Source organism: Lampetra fluviatilis, chromosome 3 (genome assembly GCF_964198595.1).
Source record: "Lampetra fluviatilis chromosome 3, kcLamFluv1.1, whole genome shotgun sequence".
NCBI lineage: Eukaryota > Metazoa > Chordata > Hyperoartia > Petromyzontiformes > Petromyzontidae > Lampetra > Lampetra fluviatilis.
Window position 1 is genome coordinate 16,777,051 of NC_136277.1, and position 18,407 is coordinate 16,795,457.

The following is an 18,407-nucleotide window of genomic DNA, read 5'->3' on the forward strand; positions in this document are numbered from 1 at the left end:
ACGACCATGTCATGTTTTGACTGCCAAAAACTGTAAATTCAAGTGGGAGAATGGGGAGCAGATGGTAAACATTGGCTCATTTTGGCACCTATAATTGCATTCCCCTGATTTAAACAAATATTTATTCTGGACACGGATTTGAGTGTTGTTGCAGAAGTAATACGGTAGGAAGTTTGTGGTTGTATATAGTAGCAGAGCATTATCAAACACGGAGAACAATTATTGCATGACTCATCAGGAACTTTTTCTAGTCATGAATTTTGTGACAGCGTTTAGACTTTACTTATACGGGACGTCGTTAATTGTGCATACAGACCATGCGGCCTTACAATATGCCCGAACGATGGACCAACTATCTGGCCAATTGGCCCATTGGATTGAGAGGCTGCAAGAATTTCAGTTTATTGTACAGCGTAGGGCAGGTTGTTAGACATAACAATGCCGATGCGCTGTCAAGGCTACAGCCGTGGGGCGGCAGTGAGTGCCGCTATAAATGTGCATTAGGACGGTTAAGTTGTGGGATATTTGAATGGAGAAGAATTGTGGGAGCAAATGTTCGTAGCGACATAGGGGGTGATGATGACTCATGGTTGTCTTGGGAGCAGTGTAAATTGCAGCAGCAGGGGGGCGACTACTCAAGCGTATTGTTTCAAATAAATAATAAAATAACAAGAACTGGAGCACGGAAACAAATCCCTCAATGAACTGGAGCACGTACACCAAGCCCTCAAGATGAATGGATATTCGGATTGCACAATACGTAAAGCTGTCACCCCAACCGTTGGGAGAGAACCACATGAGGACCAAATCAAATATATAGCAGGGGTCACCAAAAAGATTTCCAAAATCATGAGCAAACACAAGATCCAGGTTCGATTCAATACAGTACATCAAATTCGTGATCTGATCCTATCTGTGAAGGATGTAATCCCTGACATGCAATACCCCAGTGTCCAATCTTAATTTGTAACCCCAGTGTCCCTCCCCACCCAGCCCCTCCCCACCCAGCCCCACCCAGCTCCACCCTCCCCACCCAGCCCCACCCAGCCCCTCCCAGCCCCTCCCCACTCTCCCCTCCCAGCCCCACCCTCCCCACCCAGCCCCTCCCCACTCTCCCCTCCCTGCACGACAGACACAATAATCTCCTGTGGGCTGGTGTAACCAGGAGGCTCCTACCAGTATAATGGATCGACTACGCTAATTGATGCAGCCGTAGTCGACGCACGAGAATCGATCGCCATAGAATCGAGGAGTCGCGTACTGCGACGTTCACCCCGCGCCGCTGTGGCCTAGACCACTGAAAGCTCCCGCCTCGACAACCTCCCCACCGCGCGTCGCACGAGCACGGCTCGCCATGGCGGACATGCACGGCCTCTTCGGCAGCGACGACGACAGCGAGGCGGAGCGCGCGTCCCATGGTGACCACCACGACTCCCCACCCCATCCGACCCCCTCCGACCCCCCCCCGCCTCGGATCGCGACGCGCGGCCGGGGAACCCGCGCTTCTCCCGGTAGCGCGGCTAGGCAAGGCGGGGTTCGGGGCCCGTGCTCGGACAGGCCTCGCGGGACGCGTGGAGCAGTGTTCGAGATAAACAATAAACAATGTCCTAGATGTAAACAATCTCCTCGAGATGAACAATAAATAGTCCTAAACAAGACAAAGACCCACCCACCCACCCGGGTATCTTTAATAGACTGTTGGGGCAAGTGCCTATGAAGGCCGGCACGGGCACACAAGACGCCAGCACCACGCCCGACCGCCTTTGTCTCCCTCGTGGCGACGTTTTACTACACATCGCACCGGGTACTCGTTTGAGGCCGAGTCTCCCTGGGGGAGGGCCAAGGACCGCTTCAGATAATCATCACCGGTGTTGGCCGTGAGCGGAATTCGAACTCGGGTCGGTGGGGAGCGCTATAACCGCTGGACACGAGTTCAGGAGGTCATCAGTTATTCGTGGGGAAGGGGGCGCCGGAATTTACACAAACGCCTGATAATCACAAAGTTATTTAAAATAGATTACTTTTGCACATTCTTGAATAACATTAAATATACGTAAATAGAGAAAAATATCCGGTAAAAGTGACTTGTACCGTACCACTCCAAGACTCTGCATGTAATGATGTATGTACTACTACGCTCTTTACTCTTGGGTTTTTTCGGTAAAGTCACGTAGGTTAAAAAAAGAAAACTTCAAATCTAGAATTACTACGCTCTTGTTTCAACAACTTTGTGTGTTTGACGATCGCCGGACTGATGCAGCCTTTAGACCGGTGCTCCGGCGAACGCCAGATCGCATTCTATATTTTCATTTTTGTATTACTGTAGTCATTAGTCATGAAAACATACGTGCATTATTTTCATTGTTTCAGTTATGTAGTGTATAATGTATTTGACAGTGAAATCAAGCATAGCTACTTGTTTTACCACACACGTAGTGCCGATTTCACCGGATCGGTCCAGGACCGCCGGATAATGTTGGAAGCAGCCGGGATAATCGCGCGCCGGATAATCGTTGATGAGCTGTACACACAAATATAACTTTATCACCATCATGCGATATGATCGCAGTTAACAATTATAAGTAGCATGTTTCTTCCCATAATTATAGCCAAGTAGAGTTGTAGTACGTGAATAATTTGAATGTAATCATAAAAAAACATGACAAATAATTAACACGAGCATCTGTCACTCGTTTTTGTTTATGCCCTCCTAGTATTTGGCTCCGATTCGGAGTCTGAGCATGAGCAGCAGCAGCAGCAACAGCATGAACGGGCGGAGTCTCTGAGCGGGAGATCAGCGAGCGGGAGTGAGCGGGAGGGTGCTGGTGAGGAGGAGGAAGACGACGAGGATGATGAGAGGCAAGCAGCCCAGCCCAGCAACAAGGAGCTGTTTGGTGATGACAGTGACGAAGACGCTGCCTCCCGGCACAGTGACAACCACTCCGAGCACTCTGCCGTGTCAGCCGCGTCAGTCACGTCTGCACACAATGATGACAATTACCACTCTGATGCAGAGGACCACCACAGTGGCTCAGAGGCCCACCACTCGGACGTGGAGGAGCACCGCAGTGGATCGGAGGGCCACCACTCAGACGTGGAGGAGCACCACAGCGGCTCCGAGGCCCATCAATCTGATGCGGAGGAGCATCACAGCGGCTCGGAAACCCACCACTCGGACGCAGAGGAGCAGCACAGCGTGTCCGAGGGCCACCATTCTGATGCAGAAGAACCACAGAGCGGCCGCTCTGAGGACGGCCGTCCCTCGGATGTGGAGGACAGGCACAGTGAGGGGGGCCAGAATACAGATGTGGATGAGGGCGACCTGTGGGGTCCCTCAAGCCCCAGATCAGCAGCCGAGGGCTCGGACAGGGAGCACGCGAGCCCCCGCTCTGCAGGGGAGGATGAGAAAGCCCAGGAGTCTGACGAGGAGAGGGCTCATTCTGACAATGAACATGAAGACAGTCGGCGTATATCTGGTAAACTGGCCACCACGACTTATTGATGGAGTGATATGTTTCTTAGGATTTTAACTGAAAACTGTTTAACATTCTTACTATATTCACAGTTATTGGCCTTTAAAGCCATGCTTTATATACCCATGCATATTACCGTAATGAGGATATTTAAAATCGAATTGTTGCTAAACAATATGTAATTCATAATGTAATAACATTTAGTTTAACATCAAATATTAAAATGTAATGACGTGGTTAAATATAATTGTGAAGCTTTTTCATGACACAGCTTTTAGACACTTATTTCATTAGCAAGTTATAAAGTACTGTACAATATTTGGAGGACGTTTCATACCCTCAGTGTCCATTCTATCAAATTTTACATTGTCTCCGCTTGCCCTAAATAAAGCACACATGGTATGGAAAATAATAACGCTGTTAGCATTGTGATATCAACCGAATTACGACCTTGCTCGATATTATTTGACTTGTATATATACGCCTGTGTACATATGCGCACATACTTGCAGATACAGAGCAACACTCAGCGCGTGGTAGTGACAGTGAAGATGAAATTGGACGGAAGCCCAGGAGGACCGTGGCCACGCACTCCGGCTCTGACAGCGACTCTGACACAGCAGCAGGTACATTCCTAAACATCTCGATGTCACCACATTGGCCACTAGCATTGAGTACATCATATTTTAAGGAGTGGAGTAGAACACATCCACTGGTAAGGCATTAGAGAAAATTAACTACACAAAACTTTAGAAACTACTGCCTCCGGCTTGTCTGTGGTTTCCCTTTGGGAGCGAGCAAATAATGTGTGTTAAAAGTTGAAAATATCAATAAAGACAACTGCAAAGTTGTGCTCATGAATAATTTGAGGAAAATAAAGATCATGATAATTAGATATTGTTTGGAAGGATTAAACTGGAAAACAATAACGTGTACCTAGGACAGTTATTGAAGTGTACTGGAATCAAAATGATGAAAAAGGGAGGTGGACAGAGCTGATAAAAGTTATTTTATAAGCTGAACTTAATAGTGCGAAGCAACGTATCAAGTGACCAAAGAAGAAACTGTTGATTCGGTGCATTTTACTTGTGAAATATGGATCCGAAATGTGGACATTAATGAGGAAAATATAATAAAATCTTAAAGGGGCATGAAAAAGTATGGATATATGCTCGGAATGACATTGAGAGAGAGAGAAAAATAAGAAAAGTAAGTGGGTTTTGGCAAGACATGTCTCTCGAGAATAACGACATGGAATTCAAGGGCAGAAATACCTCTGAAAGTACGTTTTACCATGGAGATAGTCCACTAATCCAGGTGCTGGGTGAATTGTTGCATCACAGATTGATCATGTCTGCTGATGAATAAGGTAGAACCCAAGCCATTGTAACATATGGCTAATAAAGCACAGTTTCAGCATTGTCTTTCTAAATCCTTTATATTAAGTTCGCTTGCTTGCTTGCTTGCGTGCTTGTTTGCTTAGGACCGTGCAAATCTTTCGCTCGTTTTTTAACCCACTTCCCGTGATCCAATCGAGCTGACATTTTCCACACAGACTCGGTGTGACAGACAATTAATGTTCGTGAAAAAAAATTCCCAAAATTTTACACTTTTTAGGCAAAAAAAATATATTTTACATATATTAAAATAGAACTCATTCATCGCTTTGGCTGAACGTCACAGTATAAGAGCCCAGAGCGTGACCCCTCCACAGGCCGTGGCGGAGTAGCGCAGTTGGTAGCGCACTCGCTTCCCATGCCAAAGGTCGCGGGATCGATCCCCGCGTCCTCCACAGGCGAATATATTTTTAAATCCTTTATATTAAGTTCGCTGCCACGCATATAAAGGATTTATAGTGAAAAACTTTGTTTTTACGGGTTATACTTATGAACAGCTCTGTTCCAATATTCACGTGTACACATCTTTTGAGAAGTTAATTAAGTTTGCCATGTACTGCACTCATGCCGTTTGTTTGGTTATCATTGTGTTCATGTTAGAGTTTAATAAGGATTTCACATCTCATGTTTTAACAGGATTTTGTTTTCTTGCGGTTGGTAATTGAACTGATGTTTACATGCATTACTCCTCCCGTAGATAAATGACAGTTTCAGCTTGCTTAATAGCTGTTTACAGTTAAATTATCCTGTGAAACAGGACCCTGCGGGGTGGGCTGGTAGGAATAATACTTAGTACCGGTACAGGGATATCGACCGGGTATAGAGGAGTTAAAGAAAAAATTACTGTATTCTAGTGTAACGTTAATTAAAAGTGTTTGTTTTGACAAGAAACGCTGTGAGATTTAAAGACCCCCCAACACCACCCTCAACACCACCCCTCCCACCAGCCCTCCCACCCCCCACCACCACCACCCCCCACCACCACCTTCTGCACTAGGCCTCGCGAAGCCTGCCGCACTAGGCCTCGCGAAGCCTGCTGCACTAGGCCTCACGCCGTGCTTTTCGTGCACAAATAAGGCGATTAAATGTATCTCGTCTCTGTGTTAATAAATGTTTCTTGTCTCTGTGTTAAAAAAACGTGCTGCGTTTCAGTAAAGTAATTTTTTTTTTAAATAAACGTGCTGCGTTTCATCTCTGTGTTAATAAGCCTGCCGCACTAGGCCTCGCGAAGCCTGCCGCACTAAGCCTCGCGCCGTGCTTTTTGTGCACAAATAAGGCGATTAAATATATCTCGTCTCTGTGTTAATAAATGTTTCTTGTCTCTGTGTTAAAAAAACGTGCTGCGTTTCAGTAAAGTAATTTTTTTTAAATAAACGTGCTGCGTTTCATCTCTGTGTTAATAAGCCTGCCGCACTAGGCCTTGTGAAGCCTGCCGCACTAGGCCTCGCGCCGTGCTTTTCGTGCACAAATAAGGCGATTAAATGTATCTCGTCTCTGTGTTAATAAATGTTTCTTGTCTCTGTGTTAAAAAAACGTGCTGCGTTTCAGTAAAGTAATTTTTTTAATAAACGTGCTGCGTTTCAGTAAAGTAATTTTGAAGTGAAGTTTAAAGTTTTGCCGTGATGCGCCGGAAGCGACGGCCATCTTGTTTAATTCACAGATCGCAGGGGGAGCGGGCGGCCATCTTGTCGGACAGGGTCATGCCAAGTGTTTGCAGTAGGGGGCGATGTTGATACACGGACGGACGCGGACGGACGGACAGACAAACGTGGACGGACGGACGGACGCGGACGGACAGACACATTAATCTATTGGTGGTCTGGTCCACTTCGTTCCTACCAGTATAATGTGGACTTTCTAAAAAAAACGCTTTGAACTGCAAACATTTTCTCAGACTCATTGAGTATGGAGATACCTTTATTTAAACACTAGCATAAGTACCCGGCGTTGCCCGGGTGAAAAATATATTTCTTAATAACCTTACATATATACACACCCTCACCATTCACCACTCACCCTCACCATTCACCCTCACCACTCTCCCTCACCACTCCCTCACCAATCACACCCTCACCAATCACCACTCACCACTGACCCTCAACACTCACCCTCACCACTCACCACTCACCCTCACCATTCACCCTCACCACTCTCCCTCACCACTCATCCTCACCAATCACACCCTCACCACTCTCCCTCACCACTCTCCCTCACTACTCATCCTCACCAATCACACCCTCACCAATCACCACTCACCACTCACCCTCAACACTCACCCTCACCACTCACCCTCACCATTCACCCTGACCACTCTCCCTCACCACTCTCCCTCACCACTCATCCTCACCAATCACACCCTCACCAATCACCACTCACCACTCACCCTCAACACTCGCCCTCACCACTCACCCTCACCATTCACCCTCACCACTCTCCCTCACCACTCTCCCTCACCACTCATCCTCACCAATGACACGCTCACCAATCACCACTCACCACTCACCCTCAACACTCACCCTCACCACTCACCACTCACCATTCACCCTCACCACTCTCCCTCACGACTCATCCTCACCAATCACACCCTCACCACTCACCACTCACCCTCAACACTCACCCTCACCACTCACCCTCACCACTCACCCTCACCACTCACCCTCACCACTCACTAATCACCACTCACAATCGCCACTCACAACCGCCCTCACCATTATATTTTTGCCCCAGTCAACGCCGGATATTTCCCATTCGTAGCAGTTTATATCAACTCTAGAAGCAACTTATATTAAACAGGAAGCGTGATCCTAAAGTAATTTACAATCTTCGATTAGTCCTTTGTGCGATTCAAAGAATCGATTCCTGGCATGTTGGGGGTTTACATTTTGAATGATAGAGTTTTATTTTCATTGTTATTTTATTTTTTTATTTTTTCAGGAGTTTTTAATTACATTTTTGCCCCGGTCAACGCCGGATATTTCCCGTTCGTAGCAGTTTATATCGACTTTAAGCAACTTATAGTAAACGGGAATCGTCCGAATCTAAAGGAATCTACAACCTTCGATTCCTTTGCGCGATTCAGAGAATCGATTCTTGGCGCGTCAGGTTTAAAAGTAATTACACAGTTGTTTTTTCATTGGTATGTAATGTTTGAAAGTTTTCATAAGATTTTAAATGTATTTTCCCCCCGGGCAACGCTGGGTATATCGAGTTTATACCACAAATGCGTGCGCATATTTTTAACGGGAATTAAAAATGGCGTCCACCCGGCAGCGAATGCGTCGCTACCCGTTGCCAGGGGCAACCGCCGTCCAATGAAACTGTGTATGGTCCGGCGACACACAGACACACACACAGACAGACAGATTTGCGATTTTATATATATATATTTCCATACTTTAGCATATATTAGGGCTTGCATATATGTGGAAAAGCAGTGTTTCTCATACATTTAAGTGTCTTGCGTGTTAGTGTTAAATATTAATTATTATACTTGTCCATTGAACTGCAGTGCACAACATTATGTTTCTGTACTTGTTGAACACCCATCTCCTGCCTCAGATAAGAAAGCCACAGTGGACACCCTGTTTGGTGATGCGGATGACATCTCGTCAGACAGCGATGAGGAAAGAAAGCCTGCTACACCTGGTCGGCCACTGGTGAGTAACAAAAACTGCAAATTCGGTGTAATACAGTTGTCTCCGAGCCAACTTATGGCAAAGTTGTGGTGAAATCGTTATTGCAAATGATGTCTTAAGGTAGAACACAAATTTCTGATGTATTTGTGTTCCTCACTGTGTGCTCCTGGTATGTACAATCTGCATTTGTCTTATTTCCTGCAGATCAGTGTATAGTTGAATTATACACTGATCTGCAACGCTGGGTATATCGAGTAATGGGTTCAACTGAGTCGCAGACGTCGACCTGGAGGCAACACATTTATTCAGTTCCAACACACGGGGTAACTTTCCCCTTAACAGAATAACAACCTATAGTCGTGACCACCAGGCTAACTACACTAATTACAACGAAATTGCTACTACGGACCGGGACCAACAGCTTCGGCCCGGGTCCACGTGTTGGAGACTCTTTGAACAGAGATCGTTGATGAAGGGTTCTTCCAGGATGAACAACAACCCTGGTCCCTCCCGGGGACCCGGCATATATTCTCTGTGGCATGGCCGGCTCCGCCCTTGGCCACGTCCATCTTCCAGAATCCTCGGGAACGATCTGGGTCCCAATCACGTGACCACCCCTAGCCCCCTCTTGGGGCCCCTTTGTCAACTTAACTGGTCACGTGTTATCCCAGGTCAACCAGAGTGCCATAGCCTCGCGTAACCTCATCCTTCGGCCGGCACCCACACACTCTGTCTTGTCGGGGCGGCACTGCACGTAAAGCATGGTGCCATCTAGCGCTATTATATTCGGCGTTCACCGGGCCCCTCTAGGGCTGGCACTGCACCCAGCATGTTGACATCCAAGTATGTCACTACATATACATTATTATGTGTTTATGTGAAATAGGGTTGCATGTGTGTTTCGTGTGTGCTACCTACGTGTTACACACTTTCTGCTGGTGTGTAGGATGGAGAAGATGGTGAACAAGAGCCAACTGAGGCACCTCCTCCAGAGACTCGCATCGAGGTAGAGATTCCCAAAGTGAACACAGACCTTGGCAACGAGCTATACTTTGTCAAGCTTCCCAACTTCCTCAGCGTGGAAACAAGGTGCGTGATTTCTTGGGGCCTTGCTGTTATGTTGTCTCGTCGAGCAATCATTGACATGCTATTAAATTATGTTTGGCACTAATTCGAAGTCGCATTTATTTCTTCCGAAAATGCTCTGCCTTGGTGATGATGTAGCTAGTGCATCTACTCTGAAGGCTAATCTCTGAATATGTTTGGGTAGATAATATTTTTACTTAAAATATTTTATGTAGGTAGCCTAAATATGACTTCGTGGCATCCATGGTATTGAGGCAGTATGTTATGAAATAAGAATAGGCAAGGAGGTAACACTTCATTTAAAATTACCATGTTAAACATTTCACTAAATTATTTTTTGGATGCAAAGTAATGTTTGAACCTAAATCATTAGATTTTTAGCGAAACATGCACTTATATACTTTGCAAAGTTCTAATTTTAGTCAAATTTACAATATACAGGGATATTTATATTTTTTCTTCACATGGCAGAACCAAGGAAGTTATGTAATGCCATGGATGCCACGCAACACATGTTGCAAAAAAACCATTACAATATTTCACCCTTGAGAGAAATGTTGCAATGGTTGCATATGTTGCTAAAATTACGAGATTCTCCCTTGCAGTAGCCTATCCTCTGGCTCCCGGAGTCTTTACCTTGGTAACCAACCCTCCATTCCACAAATATATCGTTGTAATTTCCCTTTCTTCATTATGTCTGCAATGTTTTTCTACCACGTTCTGTCTTGGGCTTCGAAATTAAATTATCCTGCCATGAAATTCCAAGCATCCTTCACAACCTCTGAATAATGTATTCACTGCATTTAGCACTTTACTCCATCAAGGCATGAAGTCCTCTTTAATGTGAATTGAGTTTCATGAAAATTCAATTAACCAGTCTCCATGTTAACTGTCAGTAGCTGCACCCAACATCACAAATGCATCATAATTCCGTTTAATCCACCACGCCTCACCCGTCGCTCCCTTTTACTAGAACCTGAAACTGATGCACAGTTAACATTGAACCTTAATGTTCGATCCTAGAGTATCCTACCATTTAACTCAAGGTCTTTTCTTGATAATACCTCACTTGAAAATCAACTCGTTGCATTGTTGCACATGTTCCCTATGCATCGTAACATACACTTTCTATTTACCTATGCATGTTTCCTTCCCCCATGTTCTCAATGTACATCTAAATTACTTACCCCATCCTTGTATGAAAATCAAGGAGTTATTTTTATCATGTATTTGGTATAGCTCTTTGACCCGTACAGTAACACAGACAGTACTGCTGTCTTAAACATGAATACATTATTTATTTAGTTTTTTAATTCCAGCACTTTGCCTTGGATCATATTAGATGGATCCAGGACATAATTTCTTATGTGTGCATTCTCATGACTGTGACATGTATTTTACATTTTTATGACTTAAACATTTGATGGAAATGTACTTGCTGGACAGCATATGCTCCATTAAAAACTAAACTTAAAAAAAGATTTATTTTACCAGGTAAGGCCCACTGAGCTACATTGCTGTTTTTCAGAAGTGACCTGTGATAGCTCAACAAAGTGGCTTATCACGTGGTCATTTATACCAGCTAAATACTCTAAACGCGTTTCTAAATATGGAGGAAAAAACCGGAGGACCTGGAGAAAAATCCACCCGACTACGAGGAGAATATGCAAACTTCAAATATACAGCAGGCGTCAGGGTCTGGATCGAACCCACGACCTCCTGTATACCAGGCGACGTAATTAACATCTTTCCACCATGGCGTACATATTGCATGCAGGTCTCAGTGTATTTAATGTTTATCCCTTTCAACAGGCCATTTGATCCCCAATATTATGAAGATGAGTTCGAAGATGATGAGACAATGGACGAAGAGGGACGCACGAGATTGAAATTGAAGGTAAATGGTGTTTTGATCGTTAATCTAGTTTTTTATTTGTTCTTCGTCACAATAAACTAAAAAAAAAAATTTGTTTGAACAATTTCTGTCATCCGAAAGGTTTTTCCTGTTTCACAATTATACCTAATGCCATAACGATATTCTTAAATTAATTTGGGTGAGCCTATATCATTGAACCTGTAGCTCTACATACAAATCTCATGATTTCCAAGTATGCGAGGCTTGCTTGAAGAGGAGATAGGGATACAGAGGAAAATATGTGTGTGTGTGCATGACCGAAATCAGTACTTTCCTCCAATGGAAGAAACTTTATGAATACCACTATACTGATTTTGTTTCTTTACCTTGGACCTATCACATGCATGACATCATCATCTGTGAAGCTGTAAACACTGCAGCAGGGGAACTATTGAGTTGATTAAACAATATTTGTGGATCTATTTTGCATCTGGCAACCATCATTTATTATTTGAACTTTGTGTAAGATCCGTCACATAGGATTTATTGTAGGCTACATTTTTTTTTATTTGATCAGGTAGATTCTTCTGAGTTATTATTTTTCAGAGATGACCTGGCCACACATGGTAGTTCAACGAACTGGCTCCTCATATGTCGGAATTTAGAGTTGTCAAATACATATAATGCATGTTTCTAAATATGCATTTATATGCAGACTACAAATATACAGGCATCAGGGTCTGGATCGAACCCACATCCTGCCCATACCAGGCTAAATTACTCCATTCACATGCCACACCCATAGTGGAATGAGAGTTAAATTAGTTAAATTAAGAAATTATAAACATGATCTGCATTCCGGAGTGCCTCATTTCTTATACCACAGGTTGAAAACACAATAAGGTGGCGTACGATACGGGATGATGATGGAAACGAGGTGAAGGAAAGTAATGCACGCTTCATCCGCTGGTCCGATGGCAGGTACTGGATCCGCACAAACGTCACACTGCTTCTACTTGTCTTCCGAGATGACTGCCATAGAGCAGCCCCATCCTTACTAAACTAGCCTTGTTCCATTTATTCATACAGTTTAAATCTATGTTCCCACTTTTGTAAACCAACTTTACTTGGGAAATTGGCATCGATTAACATTCTTATGCCCAGTCACTTATCTATACTTTACGGATGTGCTCTAATTTTTCAGGTTAAAGAAAACTATTTTTAAATCGGGCCTAGATGTGAAATTTTCTCGTATCTGTGACCTCAGCCTTCGTCTCCATCTACCTGTAAATTGCTTTGATTTACGTCATTTTGATATTCGTCGCACTTTTCAGGAACGCATCCCCGTCATAAACCGAGGTCTTACTCTAATTACTTTGCGTGTGACATTTATTTCATTATAATTATCACTGCAAAGATGATATACATTTTTATTAGTCCTACTATAGCAGAGGTTTAAAAATTAATTAGGTATACAATGGTTAATTTATTGCCATTTACATTATTTGGTTTTCTTTATTTAGAATAAGATTTTCAGCATTTTTGTCAAGGATTTGATTACGAGATTCAGTACTTATCTGTGTTATGTGGATAATGGTCTGCTGCTTAACTGTGTAATATCCACTGTTGTGAACAGCATGTCACTGCATCTGGGAAATGAGGTGTTTGATGTCCACAAGGCCCCATTGCAAGGCGACCACAACCATCTCTTCATTCGCCAGGGCACTGGGCTGCAGGGGCAGGCAGTCTTCCGCACCAAACTCACCTTCCGGTATGAACTGTTTAATTACCACTCTTCACAGAGGTGTGAATCTACATTAAGTATGTTATCATGCATTATATATAAAAAGCACTCAACCTCGTACAATATGCAAATTCATCATCCTGAATAACTACATTGCCATTCTCTTGTCGAGTAAATGTGACCTACAGGCAGCATTGAGACTGAGACAATTTACAACCCACGAACACAACCCTGTTTTTCCCATAAGGTCTATGATTTGTCGAACCCGGTTTTGCCCAACATAGCATTTTTCAGGAACGTAACCCCTGCGGTTCGCCGAGGTTTCATATACAGTGGAACGTGGACATTGGTTGGCACAATCGGCCTTTGTCACTTACGCGTTTTGATGATGAGGACTTTATTTATAAAGATAGGTGCAATGGTTGCTTGAACAAGAAAATTTGTGTTCAACTTGACATCTATGTCTAATAATCTAATGGCACTGTAGGGGGTGTGTGTTTGTACAGTGGTTCGCGCACAGCGGTATAATTGTGGATAAACGAGTTTGGTTATTAGCCACGGCTAACATCAGTGACGAGTGGTATGTAGACCAATTCTGGACCTACTCTTTGCAAACTCCATTCTTGTTGGTGTGGTGTAGTATTGATTGGTCGTGTCGGGTGGTGGAGGTTTGCGACACATTTATAAATAACTAAAAAACCTTTATTATTAATAATATTGGTCGCGAAAGCCTACGTGTTAAACTGAATGAGGTGTGATGTTTAATACTGATGTGTAATTTGTATTTGTGCACCGCAGACCTCATTCAACAGACAGCGCCACGCACAGAAAGATGACGCTGTCCCTGGCAGACCGCTGCTCTAAAACACAGAAGATCAGAATTCTGCCCATCGCTGGGAAGGACCCCGAGTCCCAACGGACTGAGATGATTAAGGTGACCCACACGTGTATATTGTTGCGTGCATTGTGCGTATAAGGATCAATGCTAATGAGCTGGTGTATCTTTATACTCTTAATGTAAATTCTTGACTGGTGTTGATACAGAAAGAAGAAGAGCGTCTACGGGCGTCGATCCGACGTGAATCTCAGCAGCGGCGGCAGCGCGAAAAGCAACACATGCGGGGCCTGAGCTCCAACTACCTGGAGTCGGACCGCTTCGAAGAGGAGGAGGAGGAAGGGGAGGAGGCCATAAGCCTAGCTGCTATCAAGAACCGTTTCAAGGGCAACATGCGTGGTCAGTAGTGTGTGCACATTTTAATAAACAGTTTCATTGCTTTACGTTCCATTGGCCATTCTGGTCATAGTCGATTCCATCTGGCCGGCATTGGGATAAATTCCAGGCAGCCCTATATCTAAAATAATTGGCATCGAAATGTATGGCCGGTGCATATGTACTACAGCTGATTATCGATTATCCAGCGCAGCGTGCGATTATCCGGCTTCCAACATCCGATCTGGCAAAACCAGCAAAACCGCTCCAAAGGCTGTACCAGTCTGGACATTTGGAACCATATGCTTGACAAAAAAAGTAGCTATGCTTGATTTCAGTGTCAAATGTTACAGTACGTTATACACTGCATACAACTATTTAAATAGTGAAAATACTGCACGCAGATACAGTAAACCCTTGTTAATTAGACAATTATGGGGCTCTGGCCTTGCCGAATTATCCAATATTCCGAATTATGTACAATGGTACTTCCCAGTGCCTCCTGCCCCAAAATGTTTTGTTTTCCAAACTCTTCACACACTATATGCATTGACAAATCTGCATCAATTGTATCCAAAATATTGGGTTTGTCTCGCAGACTAAGGGATTTATGCTTCAGTCCCTTTCTATTACTATTTGATGTAGGTGTAAATGACATTTCTGAGAGGGTTGGCTTGCACAGAGCGCATAAACAAAGTAAAGTCCAAAGCAGCAGGTCTGTACTAACGCTCATCACGCATGCCACCACTAGGCTGAGTCATTGTTTTGGTTGTGGTGTACGGCCTCGCTCCACGTGTATGCTGAAATTGGACCATTCAGTGCGGCAATTCAGCTCATGGCGAATTACTAATACTGTACATATGAACCTTATGGCAGGACCCCGAGGTCCCATAAGCATGAACTGCGTTGTGACGTCATTTTATGTCTGTTGAGGGCGAACGATACGGCAATGTATTCCTCTCGACGAGCTCTACACTATATGTGCTGATCAACGTTTTAACGTTTTGTTTATGACTACGGCAATTTTGCCAACGACGGGTGCTTGGTGAAGAACGAGAGGATTTCTGGTGGGTCGCGACGGGTGAGCGGGTCTGAGGTAGCGTAGGTGAGTGCAGCAGTGGAGTTGTAGAAGCTGCTGTGTGTGGAGACGCTGTGTGCGGAGTCGCTGAGAGCAGACCTGCCGAGGGCAGGATAAGTTAGGTGTAACGTAGATACGAGTGGGAAGAAGTTAGATCTAAGTGACCGTACAGATAGCTTTAGGAGTGCCTACGACTGGTGCAAGAATAGGTCAAAGTGTAAGCAGGTGACTTGTTACAACGTGTCAGTCTGAGTGATTTTTGAAGACACTACACATTTACTGTACAAGTTATATTTCATGTGTGGGTTAATGTAGAGTAACATAAAACAAAAGGAGTGTCGTATTATAATTATCAACCATGAACCAAATCTTATCTTTCCACATACCTTTGAGTTTTCGGATCGCGGACTTTTTGTTATTAAAGGACAATGCATTGCGTGTATGTGATTGCAGAGGAGCGAGCAAGGATTTACTCATCCGACAGTGATGAGGGCTCTGAAGATGATAAGAATGCTCGTGCAGCCAAGGCCAAGAAAATTGAAAGTGATGAGGTTAGCCTTGCATGCTTACAGCTTGTATGTCTCGTGTCAAAAATCTACATAATTAAAGCATTTCTCCAGATTATCCTTGTATTGTTACAGAAAATATATAATCTATGACATCGCATAACTCGGTGTTATCCATTTCATGTAATTTTTCTAATTATACTGTTTGATGTGAATGTTTTACATTTGTTTTTTCAAGGTATGTTTGAAGTAATGTAAAACATTGATGTAGGTTTTCATGGCTTGATGTTTGATAAATGCTCTTAAAAGCTGCTCTGTTAGGATAGCCATGGCAAGTGCTGCTCCTTTCTCCTCTGAAACATTTTGCCTCTCACATTGGAGATATCTTAAAGCAGTATGATCCAGCTGAGGTTTTGTTACTGCATGTATAAGTCCTGGCGACTCACAAGAATGTGATAATCATTGATTTGTAATCTATTGTGTAGATGTGTATTCTATACAATTGAAGAGTACGAATCAATCATTATCGCACATTCCTTAAGCCACCAGGACTTGTATATAAGCAGTAGTAAAACCATAGCTGGATCATACTGCCTGAAGATGCCTCCAATGTGGGAGGTGAAACATTGCGAAGGAGAAAGGACCAGTGCTTTCTTATGGCTATCCCAAAAGAGCAGCTTTGAAGATCATTTATCGTAATGTGTGAAACACTTGATTCTCTGACATTTAGAGACTAATGTAAAATGCTTAAGTGCTGCAATGATCCACATGAATAATTATTCTGATAGAAAGTGCATTATGCAAGTATAAACGTATACCATGAACCATTGATAAAATAGAGCCCGTGCTTTGTTAAATGTGGTTATAATAACTATCCATTGTCATCGAGTGAATGTTTCCTGTCATCAATCACCAATGTCAATTACAACTGCGTACACGCAAACCTGTTTCCAGGCTGACACGTGCGCTTCACTCAAGATGACCCTGAAAGTGCCGAGAGAGCTGTGTTTTTACAGTTGGGTGAAAACAATGATTTTGTTCCTTACCGTTTCACAGGAGGGTACGGAAGAGGGAACATCGGGAAAGCGTAAAGCAGAGGAAGAGGAAAAGGCCAACAAAAAGCAGAAGAGATATATTATCAGCGACGAGGAGGAGGAGGATGAAGAGGACTAGCAAGCTACTCCTTGTTTTTTGTCGGTAAAGTCACGTAGGTAAAAAATGTAAGTAAATTAAATCACGACATTTCGGAGGCAACACAAAGCTTCCGTCCACCTGAAGACGGAAGCTTGTGGTTGCCTCCGAAACGTCGTGATTTAATTTATTTTAATTTTTGTACCTACGTGACTTTACCGAAAAACAAGTAAACCCGTAAAAACAAAGTTTTTCACTATAAATCCTTTATATGCGTGACGGCTAGAGTCTTCTCGTCCTCTGGCTTGAGATGGCTGCCACCTATGGGTCAGATGATTGTCTGCCAGTATTAAGCAATTGGTAATTAAATATTGAATTTGTTTTCCCTAAACAGTGTAAAATTTTGGAAAAAAATTTTCACGAAAATTAATTGTCTCGCACAACGAGTCTGTGTGGAAAATGTCAGCTCGATTGGATCACGGGAAGTGGGTTAAAAAACGACTGAAAGATTTGCACGGTCGTAACCAAGCAAGCAAGCACGCAAGCAAGCACACAAGCAAGCGAACTTAATATAAAGGATTTAAAAACAGAGTATGAATCCTTGCAGTCACGAAAACTTCAAATCTAGAATTAAAGACTAGCGAGCTGGCAATATTATGTGCAACCCGTGTAATTGGTGGCCAGGTGATGTTGAAGACGCTTCCTGTGTATGTTCTCTAGCATATTTCTTCTTTCTCAGGGTAGTTGAACAGCTTTGTATTTATTTTCCTGACCAGGTCAGTTTCCATGATGTGGGCAGGTTGATTTCCAGAACACTCAGTAATTTCTCCATAGAATAAAAAACAGTTATAAATTAGACAATTTCCAAGAGAACAGCACATTGAAGCATTCACAGTTCAAATAAACCATTTCTAAAATGATCCACAATGTAAAAATGTTTTTTCTTTTATAACTATGGTGTACCATGCAAACATGAATCTTAATAAATATTCACCTTGGCATAAATTGTTTCCATCTTGATCCTTTTTATCTCAAATGCCTGCACCCATAAGTTAAAGAAATACTTTGGAATAAAAATGTCCATTATGGAAATTGAATAATTTTCTAATTGATATACATGTATTTAGCACCGTCTCATTTATTACGTTTGTAGTGACATAGAATTGGTCACTAAAGTAGCATATCTCTGGCTGTTGGTAGGGAAGGGAATCTGCAGCTTGTAACAGCCCTGACTGACAGCAGGTTATGGAAGGGACACGTCGAGAGCCCGATAGTAGGTTCCAGAAGGGGGG

General features: G+C 43.4%; 1 protein-coding gene across 1 annotated transcript; it reads left to right on the forward strand.

The window, feature by feature from the left end:
• The first annotated feature begins 1,235 nt into the window (after nt 1–1,235).
• LEO1 (LEO1 component of Paf1/RNA polymerase II complex) lies at nt 1,236–18,186 on the forward strand. The gene is made up of 12 exons (XM_078884063.1): nt 1,236–1,418; nt 2,715–3,476; nt 3,986–4,099; nt 8,429–8,526; nt 9,452–9,594; nt 11,404–11,488; nt 12,333–12,427; nt 13,083–13,217; nt 13,989–14,124; nt 14,235–14,424; nt 15,932–16,029; nt 17,041–18,186. The coding sequence occupies exons 1-12, from the start codon at nt 1,355–1,357 to the stop codon at nt 17,155–17,157; spliced, it is 2,037 nt and encodes a 678-aa protein (XP_078740189.1). The 5' UTR covers nt 1,236–1,354; the 3' UTR covers nt 17,158–18,186.
• Nucleotides 18,187–18,407: the final 221 nt, after the last annotated feature.